Consider the following 14,069-nt stretch of genomic DNA (forward strand, 5'->3'; position numbering starts at 1 on the left):
TAGATGCTACTTGTTTAAATAGAAATACCTAGTTCTTTTATATTCCAAAGGAATGTGTTTCTTGAAAAGAGGTCATCATCAAAAAGTCTTTACAAGTATAGCGAGTTAAACAGGAAAAAAGGAAACCAAGGTTCCAGGAGATGATCCAAACTAGTTTATATGTGTTCAGCCAAATAATATCTACTGACAACAGGTGATGAAATTTAAACACTGAATATCCAAAAGGAAAGGTTTCTCTCAGAAACCCCCAGAAACTAGGCTATCTCAGTTGACAAGCCAAGTTTTAGGTTTGGTTGAATGGGTGCACCTTATAAAATGTCACTTCTTTGTTGAACTCAATATTTTTGTACATGATCTGCCAGCCTCAATCCTACTCCAGAATCTCGGTTGTTTGTCTGAATCTTTCTTATGGACTGAAGTCTTTAGCTTTTTTTGCAGTTGTACTTATGCTTTATTTCCCAGAAATTCCTAGTCTGTGAGCTTGGATTCATAGTTGTGTTCCAGTAATACCTAACAGAATTCTTTACATATAATTAAAACCAATTATACATTTGACGAATGAATACATGAATGCATGCAATTTAAGTCCTTTACAACTTAACTTTATAAATAAGAAAAGATTTGATGGATAGAAATTTCCAAAAGTTATGTCCTAAAATATTCTTTTAATAAAACTGCTATTTTCAATATGTGTTCTAAAGAAAATTCATGTGCAAATGTAATAATTTTTAAATGAATTTCCACCGAAATCTCAATGTAGAGAGGTATTAACTATGTGTTTCAGCATAGTTCTCAGCTTGGACCTAGGGAGTCTGTGGGGATTTTCCCAACATGAGCGAGATTAAGCAACCCGTCATAAAACAGGAAGCAAATGGAAGATTCCTTCTCCCAACAAGGCAGCCTCTGAATGTGGGAAAGGGAAAATGGGCTCAGTATTTCAAGACCAAGCACATACTTACATCATGGAGTGGAAAGGCAGATGAATAAGTGTGAGAATTTAGCAGTCTTTCAATCCCAAACCTTTTCTTCCCATCCTCTATGCCAAAAGGACACCGTGAGAGAATATAATAAACCTATAAGGTAAGCATAAAGAAACACACATTTCAGAACTTTATGCTTTCTGTATTTTTTTCAAGTCACAATTTAACAGAGTCTACTTTGCCTCAGTACAGGCTCTGATTATGGAAGGAACCTTCCCCTTTTTGTTTGGGGGAAGATGTAGAGGTTGGGGTTGTATGGAGTCACAGGTATTTCACCTCCTGGGTATGAGAGCTCCTTATTCCCTTGGGGAGAGAAGGAATGGGTCATATAAGTTATTTTTCTTCTCCTGTCCCAAGCTCCCCTGGGAGTCCTTTGTACCAGAATTCATACTATAATCAGGGTTTCAAGTTAGAGTCTAATACCACTGCTACTAATAGTTCAGGTAGGATAATATGGAGTAGAATTGACACTTGGCCAAGCTGTCTTGAATACTTTTCATTAATTACTCTGATGTTTTGAATAGGGCCTTTTCTTGATATCAGAATTTATTAACTCAAGATTATCACACCTCTGCAACTACTTTGCAATCATTTACATATTTTTATCAGTTTTTTCCTCCATATAATTTGGGCTTTGTGTCCTCTGCTTTTGTATATTTCTCAATTCAATCTCATCTGTTTTTTGTCTTGCAGGAACTTTCCAGTATTTCTGCTTTTCTGACTGCTGACTTTGGTCATTTTAGCACTGTTCTATTTTTTTTTCTATTTTTTTTAATCTCAAAAAAAAAGTTTATTTCTAAGGCAGGAGAGAATAGAGGTTAAAAGAATCTTCCCAAGCTGACCATAACTTTTTTTTTTTTACTTTTTTGGTTCTATAAACTTTATTTTTCCTTTTTTTAAAATATCTTTATTGGAGTATAATTGCCCCACAACGTTGTTAGATTCTGCATATAACAAAGTGAGTCAGCCATACATACACATATATCCCCATATCCCTTCCCTCTTGCATCTCCCTCCCACCCTCCCCACCCCACCCCTCTGGGTGGTCACAAAGCACTGAGCTCATCTCTCTGTGTCATACGGCTGCTTCCCACTAGCTATCTAGTCTACATTTGTATATACCCTTCCCCCACCCCATGTCCTCAAGTCCACTCTCTATGTCCGTGTCTTTATCCCTGTCCTGCCCCTAGATTCCTCAGAAACATTTTTTTTCTTTTAGATTCCATATATATGTGTTAGCATATGGTATTTGTTTTTCTTTCTGACTTACTTCACTCTGTAGGACAGACTCTAGGTCCATCCACCTCACTATAAATAACTCAATTTCGTTTCTCTTTATGGCTTAGTAATATTCCATTGTATATATGTGCCACATTTCTTTATCCATTCATCTGTCAGTGGACACTTAGGTTGCTTCCATGTCCTGGCTATTGTAAATAGGGCTGCAGTGAACATTGTGGTACATGTCTCTTTTTGAATTATGGTTTGGTCAGGGTACATGGCCAGTAGTGGGAATGCTGGGTCATATGGCAGTTCTATTTTTAGTTTTTTAAGGAATCTCCATACTGTTCTCCACAGTGGCTGTATCAATTTACATTCTCACCAACAGTGCAAGAGGGTTCCCTTTTCTCCACAGCCTCTCCAGCATTTGTTTCTTCTAGATTTTTTGGTGATGGCCATTCTGGCCCATGTGAGGTGATACCTCATTGTGGTTTTAATTTGTACTCCTCTAATGATTAGTGATGTTGAGCATCCTTTCATGTGTTTGTTGGCAATCTGTATATTTTCTTTGGAGAAATGTCTATTTAGGTCTTCTGCCCATTTTTGGATTGCGTTGTTTGTTTTATTGATATTGAGCAGCATGAGCTGTTTGTATATTTTGTAGATTGTCAGTTGCTTCATTAGCAATTATTTTCTCCCATTCTGAGGGTTGTCTTTTTGTCTTGTTTATGGTTTGCTTTGCTGTGCAAAAGCTTTTAAGTTTCATTAGGTCCCATTCGTTTACTTTTGTTTTTATTTCCATTTCTCTAGAAGGTGTGTCCAAAAGGATCTTGCTGTGATTTATGTCATAGAGTGTTCGGCCTATGTTTTCCTGTGAGAGTTTTAGTGTCTCACCTTAAATTTAGGTCTTTAATACATTTTGAGTTTATTTTTGTGTATGGTGTTAAGGAGTCTTCTAATTTCATTCTTTTACATGTAGCTGTCCAGTTTTCCCAGCAATACTTATTGAAGAGGCTGTCTTTTCTCCATTGTATATTCTTGCCTCCTTTATCAAAGATAAGGTGACCATATGTGTGTGAGTTCATCTCCGGGCTTTCTATCCTGTTCCATTGATCTATCTTTCTGTTTTTGTGCCAGTACCATACCGTCTTGATTACTGTAGCTTTGTAGTATAGTCTGAAGTCCAGGAGCCTGATTCATCCAGCTCCGTTTTTCGTTCTCAACATTGCTTTAGCTATTTGGGGTCTTTTGTGTTTCCATACAAATTGTGAAATTTTTTGTTATAGTTCTGTGAAAAATGCCAGTGGTAGCTTGATAGGGATTGCACTGAATCTGCAGATTGGTTTGGGTAGTAGAGTCTTTTTCACAATGGTGATTCTTCCAATCAGAGAACATGGTATATCTCTCCACCTGTTTGTATCATCTTTCTTTCATCAGTGTCATAGTTTTCTGCACACAGGTCTTTTGTCTCCTTAGGTAGGTTTATTCCTAGGTATTTTATTCTTTTTGTTGCAATGGTAAATGGCAGCATTTCCTTAATTTCTCTTTCAGATTTTTCATCATTAGTGTATAGGAATGCAAGAGATTTCTGTGCGTTAATTTTGTCTCCTGCTACTTTACAAAATTCACTGATTAGATCTAGTGGTTTTCTGGTAGCATCTTTAGGATTCGGTATATATAGTATCATGTCACCTGAAAACAGTGACATTTTAACTACTTCTTTTCCGACTTGGATTCCTTTTACTTCTTTTTCTTCTCTGACTGCTGTGGCTAAAACTTCCAAAACTATGCGGAATAATAGTGGTGAGAGTGGGCAACCTTGTCTTGTTCCTGCTCTTAGTGGAAATGGTTTCAATTTTTCACCATTGAGAACAATGTTGGCTGTGGGTTTGTCATATATGGCCTTTACTATGTTGAGGTAAGTTCCCTCTATGCCTACTTTCTGGAGAGTTTTTATCATAAACGGGTGTTGAATCTTGTTGAAAACTTTTCTGCATTGATTAAGATTATCATATGGCTTTTATCCTTCAGTTGGTTTATATGGTGTATCATTTTGATTGATATGTGTATATTGAAGAATCCTTGCATTCCTGGGATAAACCCCACTTGATCATGGCGTATGATCCTTTTAATGTGCTGTTGCATTCTGTTTGCTAGTATTTTGTTGAGGATTTTTGCATTTATGTTCATCAGGGATATTGGCCTGTAGTCTTCTTTTTTTGTCACATCTTTGTCTGGTTTTGGTATCAGGGTGATGGTGGCCTCACAGAATGAGTTTGGGAGTGTTCCTCCCTCTGCTATATTTTGGAAGAGTTTGAGGATAGGTGTAGCTCTTCTCTAAATGTTTCATAGAATTCGCCTGTGAAGCCATCTTGTCCTGGGCTTTTGTTTGTTGGAAGATTATTAATCACAGTTTCAATTTCAGTGCTTGTGATTGGTCTGTTTATATTTTCTATTTCTTCCTGGTTCAGTCACAGAAGGTTGTGCTTTTCTAAGAATTTGTCCATTTCTTCCAGGTTGTCCATTTTATTGGCATATAGTTGCTGGTAGTAATCTCTCAGGATCCTTTGTATTTCTTCAGTATCAGTTGTTACGTCTCCTTTTCCATTTCTAATTCTATTGATTTGAGTCTTCTCCCTTTTTTCTTGATGAGTCTGGCTAATGGTTATCAATTTCGTTTATCTTCTCAAAGAACCAGATTTTAGTTTTATTGATCTTTGCTATTGTTTCCTTCATTTCTTTTTCATTTATTTCTGATCTGATCTTTATGATTTCTTTCCATCTGCTAACTTTGGAGGTTTTTTGTTCTTCTTTCTCTAATTGCTTTAGGTGTAAGGTTAGGTTGTTTATTTGAGATGTTTCTTGTCTCTTGAGGTAGCATTGTATTGCTATAAACCTCCCTCTTAGAACTGCTTCTGCTGCATCCCATAGGTTTTGGGTTGTCGTGTCATGTTTTCATTGTCATTTGTTTCTAGGTATTTTGATTTCCTCTTTGATTTCTTCAGTGATCTCTTGGTTATTCAGTAGCTTTTTTCCTGTAATTGATATTGAGTCTTATAGCATTGTGGTCAGAAAAGATACTTGATACAATTTCAATTTTCTTAAATTTACCAAGGCTTGATTTGTGACCCAAGATATGATCTATCCTGGAGAATGTTCCATGAGCACTTGAGAAGTAAGTGTATTCTGTTGTTTTTGGATGGAATGTCCTATAAATATCATTTAAGTCCATCTTGTTTAATGTGTCATTTAAATTTTGTGTTTCCTTATTTATTTTCATTTTGGATGATCTGTCCATTGGTGAAAGTGGGGTGTTAAAGTCCCCTACTATGATTGTGTTACTGTCGAGTTCCCCTTTTATGGCTGTTAGCACTTGCCTTATGTATTGAGGTGCTCCTATTTGGGTGCATAAATATTTACAATTGTTATATTTTCTTCTTGGATTGATCCTTTGATCATTATGTAGTGTCCTTCTTTGTCTCTTGTAATAGTCTTTATTTTAAAGTCAATTATGTCTGATATGAGAATTGCTACTACAGCTTTCTTATGATTTCCATTTGTCATGGAATAACTTTTTCCATCCCCTCAATTTCAGTCTCTGTGTCCCTAGGTCTGAAGTGAGTCTCTTGTAGACAGCATATATACGGGTCTTGTTTTTATATCCATTCAGCCAGTCTATGTCTTTTGGCTGGAGCATTTAATCCATTTACATTTAAGATAATTATCAATATGCATGTTCCTATTAATTACCATTTTCTTAATTGTTTTGGGTTTGTTATTGTAGGTCTTTTCCTTGTCCTGTGTCTCCTGCCTAGAGAATTTCCTTTAGCATTTGTTGTAAAGTTGGTTTGGTGGTGTTGAATTCTCTTAGCTTTTGCTTGTCTGTAAAGGTTTTAATTTCTCCTTTGAATCTGAATGAGATACTTGCTGGGTAGATGAATCTTGGTTGTAGTTTTTTCCCTTTCATCACTTTAAATATGTCCTGCCACTCGCTTCTTGCTTGCAGAGTCTCTGCTGAAAGATCAGCTGTTAACCTTATGGGGATTCCCTTGTGTGTTATTTGTTGCTTTTCCCTTGCTGCTTTTAATATTTTTCCTTTGTATTTAATTTTTGATAGTTTGATTAATATGTGTCTTGGTGTGTTTCTCCTTGGCTTTATCCTGTATGGGACTCTCTGCGCTTCCTGGAGTTGACTGAGTATTTCCTTTCCCATATTAGGGAAGTTTTCAACTATAATCTCTTCAAATATTTTCTCAGTCCCTTTCTTTTTGTCTTCTTCTTCTGGGACCCCTATAATTCGAATGTTGTTGTGTTTAATGTTGTCCCAGAGGTTTCTGAGACTCTCCTCAATTCTTTTCATTCTGTTTGTTTATTCTGCTCTGCAGTAGCTATTTCCACTATTTTATCTTCCAGGTCACTTATCCATTCTTCTGCCTCAGTTATTCTGCTATTGATTCCTTCTAGAGAATTTTTTTTTTTTTTTGGCTGCATTGGGTCTTTGTTGCTGTGCACACGTTTTCTCTAGTTGCAGTGAGTGGGGACTACTCTTCGTTGTGGTGCGTGGGTTTTTCATTATGGTGGCTTCTCTTGTTGTGGAGCATGGGCTCCAGATGCATGGGCTTCAGTAGTTGCATCACACGGGCTCAGTAGTTGTGGCTCGCGGGCTCTAGAGCACAGGCTCAGTAGTTGTGGCGCACTGGCTTAGTTGCTCCGTGGCATGTGGGATCTTCCCGGACCAGGGCTCGAACTCGTGTCCCCTGCATTGGCAGGCGGATTCTTAACCACTGTGCCACCAGGGAAGCCCCCCTTCTAGAGAAATTTTTATTTCATTTATTGTGTTGTTCATCATTGTTTGTTTGTTCTCCAGTTCTTCTAGGTCCTTGTCAAACATTTCTTGTATTTTCTCCATTCTATTTCCAAGATTTTGGATCATCTTTACTATCATTACTCTGAATTCTTCTTCAGGTAGACTGCCTACTTCCTCTTCATTTGTTTGGTTTGATAGGTTCTTATCTTGCTCCTTCATCTGCTGTGTGCTTCTCTGTCTTCTGATTTTGCTTAACTTACTGTGTTTGGGGTATCCTTTTTGCAGGCTGCAGGTTTGTAGTTCCCATTATTTTTGGTGTCTGCCCGGAGGGGACTGGTGCATGTGTTCTGGTGGATGAGGCTGGATCTTGTCTTTCTGGTGGGCAGGACTGCGTCCAGTGGTGTTTTGGGGTGTCTGTGAACTTATTATTATCTTAGGCAGCCTCTCTGCTTATGGGTGGGGTTGTGTTCCTGTCTTGCTCATTGTTTGGTGTGGGGTGTCCAGCACTGGAGCTTGCTGGTCATTGAGTGGAGCTAGGTCTTAGCGTTGAAACAGAGATCTCTGGGACATCTCTCGCCAATTGATATTATGAGGTCTCTGGTGGTCCAATGTCCTGCACTCGGCTCTCCCATCCCAGAGTCTCAGGCCTGACACCCGGCCAGAGTACCAAGACCCTGTCAGCCACATGGTCAGGTACATGGAGAGTTTCGTGCCTTTTGGGAAGTCTGAGGTCTTCTGCCAGTGTTCAGTAGGTGTTCTGTAGGAGCTGTTCCACATGTAGATGTGTTTGATGTATTTGTGGGGAGGAAGGTGATCTCCACATCTTACTCCTCCACCATCTTGAAGGTCCTTCTTCTTAGCACTGTTTTAGATATACTTCTCTTCGCCTCCCCTTTTAAATATTTTATTGTTTAAGGAATTGTTTATTGCAATGTTTTTCACCCTTGACAAACATTAGATAATCATCATTATTTAATCTGGTTATTCATTTTAAGGGCAGTTTAATATTATGTCTTGGTAAATAAATGATACTTTATGCAAAATCGTTTTGATTTTTATAAATAATGTGATAAATATTAACTATTTTACATACTTTGGATTATTTCCCTAGGAAAGATTCACCAAAACGATTCTCCAAAAATAACTCTGTACTGGGGAGCTAACAAAGTGGAAAATTTTACTCTTCCAAATATTAAGACTTATTATAAAGCTATGGTAATAAATACAGCATGGTGTTGTCAAACAAAAACAAATCCAAACTTAGGAAAGATTTTAATGATTACTGCAAGAGGATGAGGGGAACTGTTGCATAAAATGACTTCTTTTATAGGGAGAAGTAAGCCAAGTTCAGGAAGTGTCTTTCTTTGTGTTAAGGAAGGGCTAGTCTACATGCCAACATTGGCTAAGGTTGAGGGTGCAGCAAAGTTTAGGGTCTTTTGGGGAAGTAAGTTCAACTGAATTTTGGTTAATTTACCTAACAGTCCTTTGTTTCCAGGGATCAATGAGGATACATAGTTCAGCTAACCATTTATGAAACAAAGAATGGGAATGTGTCTAATGTTTATCACTATAAAGTAATAATGAAAGGAAGAAATTGTAAGGGTAAATATAGATCTAAAATACTACTCAGCCACAAAAAAAGAAGTCAATTTTGCCATTCACAACAACATGGATGGACCTGGGGGGTATTATTCTCAGTGAAATAAGTCAGAGAAAGACAAATACTGTAAGTTATCACTTACAGTAGAATGTGATATGTATAAACTAAAAAATAAAATAAATGAATGAACATAACAAAACAGAAACATATTCACAAAGATAGAGAACAAACTAGTGGTTACCAGTGCGGAGAGGGATGGAGGGAGGGGTGAGATAGGGATAGGGAATAAGAGGTACAAACTACTATGAACAAAATAAATAGGATACATGGATATATTGTACAGCACAGGGAATATAGCCAGTATTTTATAACTTTAAATGGAGCATAATCTGCAAAATTGTTGAATCACTATGTTGTACAAAAAAAAAAAATGCCTAGTACATAGTAAGTTCTATTTAAGTGTTTGCTATTATTAACAGTAAGAGTATTTTAAGGAATCTCAAAATTATTTTGCACATTTGCAGGGTCACTGGATTAAGTATATACTTGCAAATATGATTACTTTAAGACGAATACAAATTTGGATACATGAGTTTGGTATATGTTAAAATGTATCAATAAGAAAGAAAGAAAGAAAGAGAGAGAGAGAGAGAAAGAAAGGGAGAGAGAGAGAGAGAGGGAGGGAGGGAGGGAGGAAGGAAAGAAGGAAGGAAGGGAGAAAGACAGAGAAAGAAGAAAGAGAGTAAAGAAAGATGGAGGGACGGAGGAAGGAAGGAAAGAACTGAAATTTCCCTGGTGCCAAATCTTAGAGCATTTCCTTTAGAGAACTTGTAATTATAAATTCTTTTTCTCTTCTCTTTGAGATGTATGTAAATATTTTTAAAAGCTAAATAAGCCTCTTGCCAGTTTCATAACTCGAGTGTTTTTCTTAAGTTTTCCAGGAACCATCTCTTTTAAATGTAAACATCAAGAAAGATAACATCCCTGTTTCCTTGGCTCTATGGGAGTGTAGTCTAGGCACCTGGTTCCAAGCTGTAACTACCTGCTCCACATAGATATATGAGAAGTTTTTATTTTTATTATTATTAATTGGGATAGAGACAACTAATACTGATGAACACTTCAATTAGCAGATGAATTTAGAATAAATTATGTGGCAAACAGTGCTGTCAAGTCAAACGGGGGGGTTATCTATGAATATTCTTTAAGTCATATAGGGAAGGGTGGTTCTTTGCAGTAAGCAGTTTTACAGAACAAGAAGAGTGGGAGATTTTTTTAAATTGTCCCGATTTTCTGGGAACAGAACTCACTCAAAGTTCAACATTGTCAGTATGGATACAAAAACAGACATAGGTCAAAGCAGCAGAATAAAACCCAGAAGTAGATCTATGAATATCTAGACACATGAGTTATGACAAAGAGGGAACTGTAAAACAATATGAAAAGTTGAATGTTTTCAATAATTGGTGTAAGTCAAATGACTATACAGGGGAGAAAATATGTATATGGGGGAGAAAAGGCCTCTATTTTGCACCATGAAGAAAAATTAATTCCAAGTGGACAGTAGTTCTCAATGTGAAGAGTAAAATAATACAACTTCTAGAATACAGGAAATAACTTCATGATCTTGGTGGTAGTTAAAGGTTAACAGCTTTATTCATAAAGTAAAGGCTCGAGAAAGTAGACTACAGTTGACCCTTGAACAACATTGGGGTAGGGGCACTGACCCTTTGGGCAGCCAAAAATGTGAATATAATATATAGTTTGCCTTCTGTACACAAGGTCCCTCCATATCTGCGGTTCCATATCTAAGAATTCAACCAACCATGGATCATGCAGTAGTGTAGTATTTACTATTGAAAAAAATCCATGCATAAGTGGACGCTTGCATTTCAAACCCATGTTGTTCAAGAGTCAAGTGTGCATTAAAATTAAAAACATCTGTTTATGAAAAGAAACCATAAAAAGGATGAAAAAGGAAGCACAAAGTAAGAAAATATCAGTAAAATATATAATGAATAAAGGGTTCAAATAAAGAACATATAAACTGTTCCTACAAATCAACAAGGGAAGACCTAACTGAAAAACAAAATCAAGAGACATTAGCAGGGACTTAACAAAAGTGCATATCTAGGGCTTCCCTGGTGGTGCAGTGGTTGAGAGTCCGCCTGCCAATGCAGGGTACATGGGTTCGTGCCCCGGTCCGAGAAGATCCCACATGCCGCGGAGCGGCTGGGCCCGTCAGCCATGGCCACTGAGCCTGCGCATCCGGAGCCTGTGCTCCACAACGGGAGAGGCCCGCGTACCGCAAAAAAAAAAAAAAAAAAAAAAGAAAAAAGTACATATCTAAATGCCCAATAAACATAAACAAGGAGATAAATCTCATTTGATATTGCAAATTAAACCATAATGATACATACACAAATAAGTTTCCATAGAAAGTAATGAAAATTAATGAATAAAATTAACCAACCATAGCTAATTTAATCAACCAAATAAATGTTGAGCCAAAGAAGCCAGACTCAAAAGAATACATACCGTATGACTCCATTTTTTATAAAGTTTAAAAACAGATTATGCTAATCTCTGCTGTTAAAAGTGAAACTCTACCTCTGCTGAGAGGGACAGGAATAGTGACCGGAAGGAGGCACTAGGGCTTCTGGACGGCTAGGAAAGTTTTCTCTTTTGATCTGGGTGGTGGTTACATAGCTGTGTTCATTTTGTGATTGAATTCAAAGAGCAGTGCACACTTGTGTGCCTATCTCTATTTATGTTATGCTACAGTTTAAAAAGAAAGAAAAAGAAAGATTGGTACTTTTGAGTGTTGAGAAAGATATGTGGAAAACAGCATTCTCCTATGTTGTTAATAGGACTCTAAATTAGTACATAATTTTGTAAAGGGTGATAGTGTAACACATACACATTTTTTTTTCCTTGTCAATGGGAAGTTTCAAGACCCTAGGACTACAAATGGAGAGGAAATATTATTATTCAAAAGACTGAAAACAAAAATTAAAACAAAAATTAAAAAAAAGAAAGACTGAAAACAGTTTTAAATGGAAGGAAAAAGTTCTGATGTTTCTCAAATGCTATCTATTGTGAACAAAGTAAGATGGCACCTGCCATGTCAGTAAACAAGGAATATTGCCTGCCACCAAGCCGTCAGCCACTGTAGCCTCCCCACAACAGGGAATTCAGGATGGAGAAAAACAGGATACACGTCCTACATAGTTAAGAGGCATATCAAAGGAATAATTTCAATGAGCCCAGACTCTTGCATCTTCCCATGCATAGAAAAGCACTAAAATCATTAACTTGAGATATCTGGTTTTTGTGATTAGCAGTAATCTTTTAATGTCCCACTACATGTATTTTTTCCAGCAACAAGTCCTATGTACCCTGGCTCCTCCCTTACCTGTTATAACAGTTCCTCAGAGTTCGCAGTAATGTCCTTGAATAAAACATAATTCTCAACTTTCAGGTTGTGTATTTTTTTCAGTCAACACCATATATAAAGAAATTAAAACATTCCATTTCCAGTTGGAATGACCAATATTCTTTCTGCTATGCACTGAATTTATAAAACCTAACTATAAGTTTATAAAACCATTTTACAAAAATCTTACAAAACAAAAGTCCTCTGGCTCTCAATTAAGTGATTTCCCCAATATTGCAAGAGGCCTCTCTTTGCTGTGTCCACACTGTCAACCACTCATTTTTAAACGACAGCTGGAGAAGTAGGGAGGTTAACAGCGTTAAGCGGTCCAAGTAGCCTTTCAAACCTGCCCAATACCACCGAACACTTATCAAAATTTAAACAGAAACATCTTGTGGACATAGTATCACACATGCACACATATAAAAGCACATACAGGCACACATCCCTTACACCAAGGGATGTGCCCAAAGGTCTTCTCTACCTACAATTCTGTTTCTTGATGAGGATGGAAAGAAGCTTGACTCATCTTCAATGAGGAAGAGCTCCTGCCGATGTCTGGTGAATTGGGCAGTGAAATATTCAGCATGAGGATGCTTCACATTCCTTGGGAGCTTCAGAGGCCCAAGCATACAGCTAAAAGGGATTTTGTCAGCTCGAGGAATATCACTCTCCTTAATAGGCATTTTGATTCCCAACACTTCAGCGTAAGTAACTAATACCTCCCAAGGGGCATGGATCTTGACAAAATAAGTTTTCCCATCTTCAGAGTTCTGTATAAGATGGAGGCAAAATAACAGAAAGATTACTGAGTTGATTAAAGAAAGAAAATTTTACAAAATCTCAAACAAATTAAAGACATCAAGTATTTTCAATTTATTGAAAAATTTCAGCAAAACTTTGCAAATGCTCATAACAGTTATACATATTATACTTACATATATATGTATATATGTGTATACTACGTGTGTGTGTGTGTGTGTGTGTGTGTGTGTGTGTGTGACAGAGAGAGAGACATAGAGACAGACAGAGACAAAGAATATTTTAAAAAATATATTTCAGGGTCAATGTACACTAGTCTGAAGTCCATAGAAACACATGTGGTTCTGGGAAATCTCTTAAGTTTTTAGCAACTAGCTATAAGCTTAGAAGTGTGTTTAGGGTATATGAGAAATACATACAAAGTATAAGATATACTCCCTCTTCTTACCCAGTTTTGATGTATCACCTACACCTAAAGGAGGAACTTTAGGTAATAAGGGTTCAACACACAGGAGAATAAGTTACACGTAGAATATGTGGTATAATTCATATTTACTAGTTCAGTAAAATACAGGGATGAATAAGAAGTAGAGACTATTAATTTAGAAGTAGAGAGTATTAGAGTTTCATGGACAGGGTGGGATCTGAAATAGGTCTTTAAAAGTAATTTTGAAGGAAATTCTAGAAAACCAGTAAATGGTAGGAGGTTAAAAAAAAAAAACTTGGCATATTCATGAGCACAAAAAGTGTCTTGGCTTAACTAGAAGGTTGTGTTGCAAGAGAGCCAGGTTAACTAGTTAGGGTGCTAGATTATAGGCTGCCTTCAAAATGACACAGATGTGAAACAAAAACCATGTCTTTACTTTCTCTGGATCCTGACTAGAACTATTTATGCCTATTTTTAAAGTGTTCCACTCATCCCTTATCATCTCAAATTCAGAGCACTGACCTACTTATTTACCTGGAAGACCACAGGCCCTACCATCCTCAGTTACATGTCAGTAGCCAAAAAAGCTATTGTTTTACTCCCAAACACAAAGTCTAGCCAGTCAAAGGTCAGAGGAGAAGAAAACAAAACTTAAAAAACTAAGACTCTGATATAGATTAACAATTACATTTACCATTTTATCTTCAATTTCCAACTCAAGACCTGTTTTTCTGAGATTTTGTTCAAACTCTTTTCTTCTTTCCTATGGAAAAACAAATTAGTAGTATTATGTAAAACCCTTTTATTTGCCCAGTGATAAACAGACTTGTTACACA

At 36.9% G+C, this 14,069-nt stretch overlaps 1 protein-coding gene across 15 annotated transcripts in view; it reads right to left on the reverse strand.

Annotated features, from left to right (window-relative positions):
* Positions 1–14,069, reverse strand: part of ANO5 (anoctamin 5) — a 98,488-nt gene that overhangs the window by 48,282 nt on the left and 36,137 nt on the right. For all 15 annotated transcript variants that reach the window (XM_067749602.1, XM_067749611.1, XM_067749617.1 and 12 more), the window contains 3 exons: positions 13,928–13,996; positions 12,533–12,817; positions 960–1,073 (listed from right to left, as the gene is read on the reverse strand). In XM_067749602.1, the coding sequence (XP_067605703.1) occupies positions 960–1,073; positions 12,533–12,817; positions 13,928–13,996 (468 nt within the window). The remainder of the gene's footprint in view (positions 1–959; positions 1,074–12,532; positions 12,818–13,927; positions 13,997–14,069) is intronic.

The sequence above is a fragment of the Pseudorca crassidens genome, chromosome 9 (assembly GCF_039906515.1).
Source record: "Pseudorca crassidens isolate mPseCra1 chromosome 9, mPseCra1.hap1, whole genome shotgun sequence".
Lineage (NCBI taxonomy): Eukaryota > Metazoa > Chordata > Mammalia > Artiodactyla > Delphinidae > Pseudorca > Pseudorca crassidens.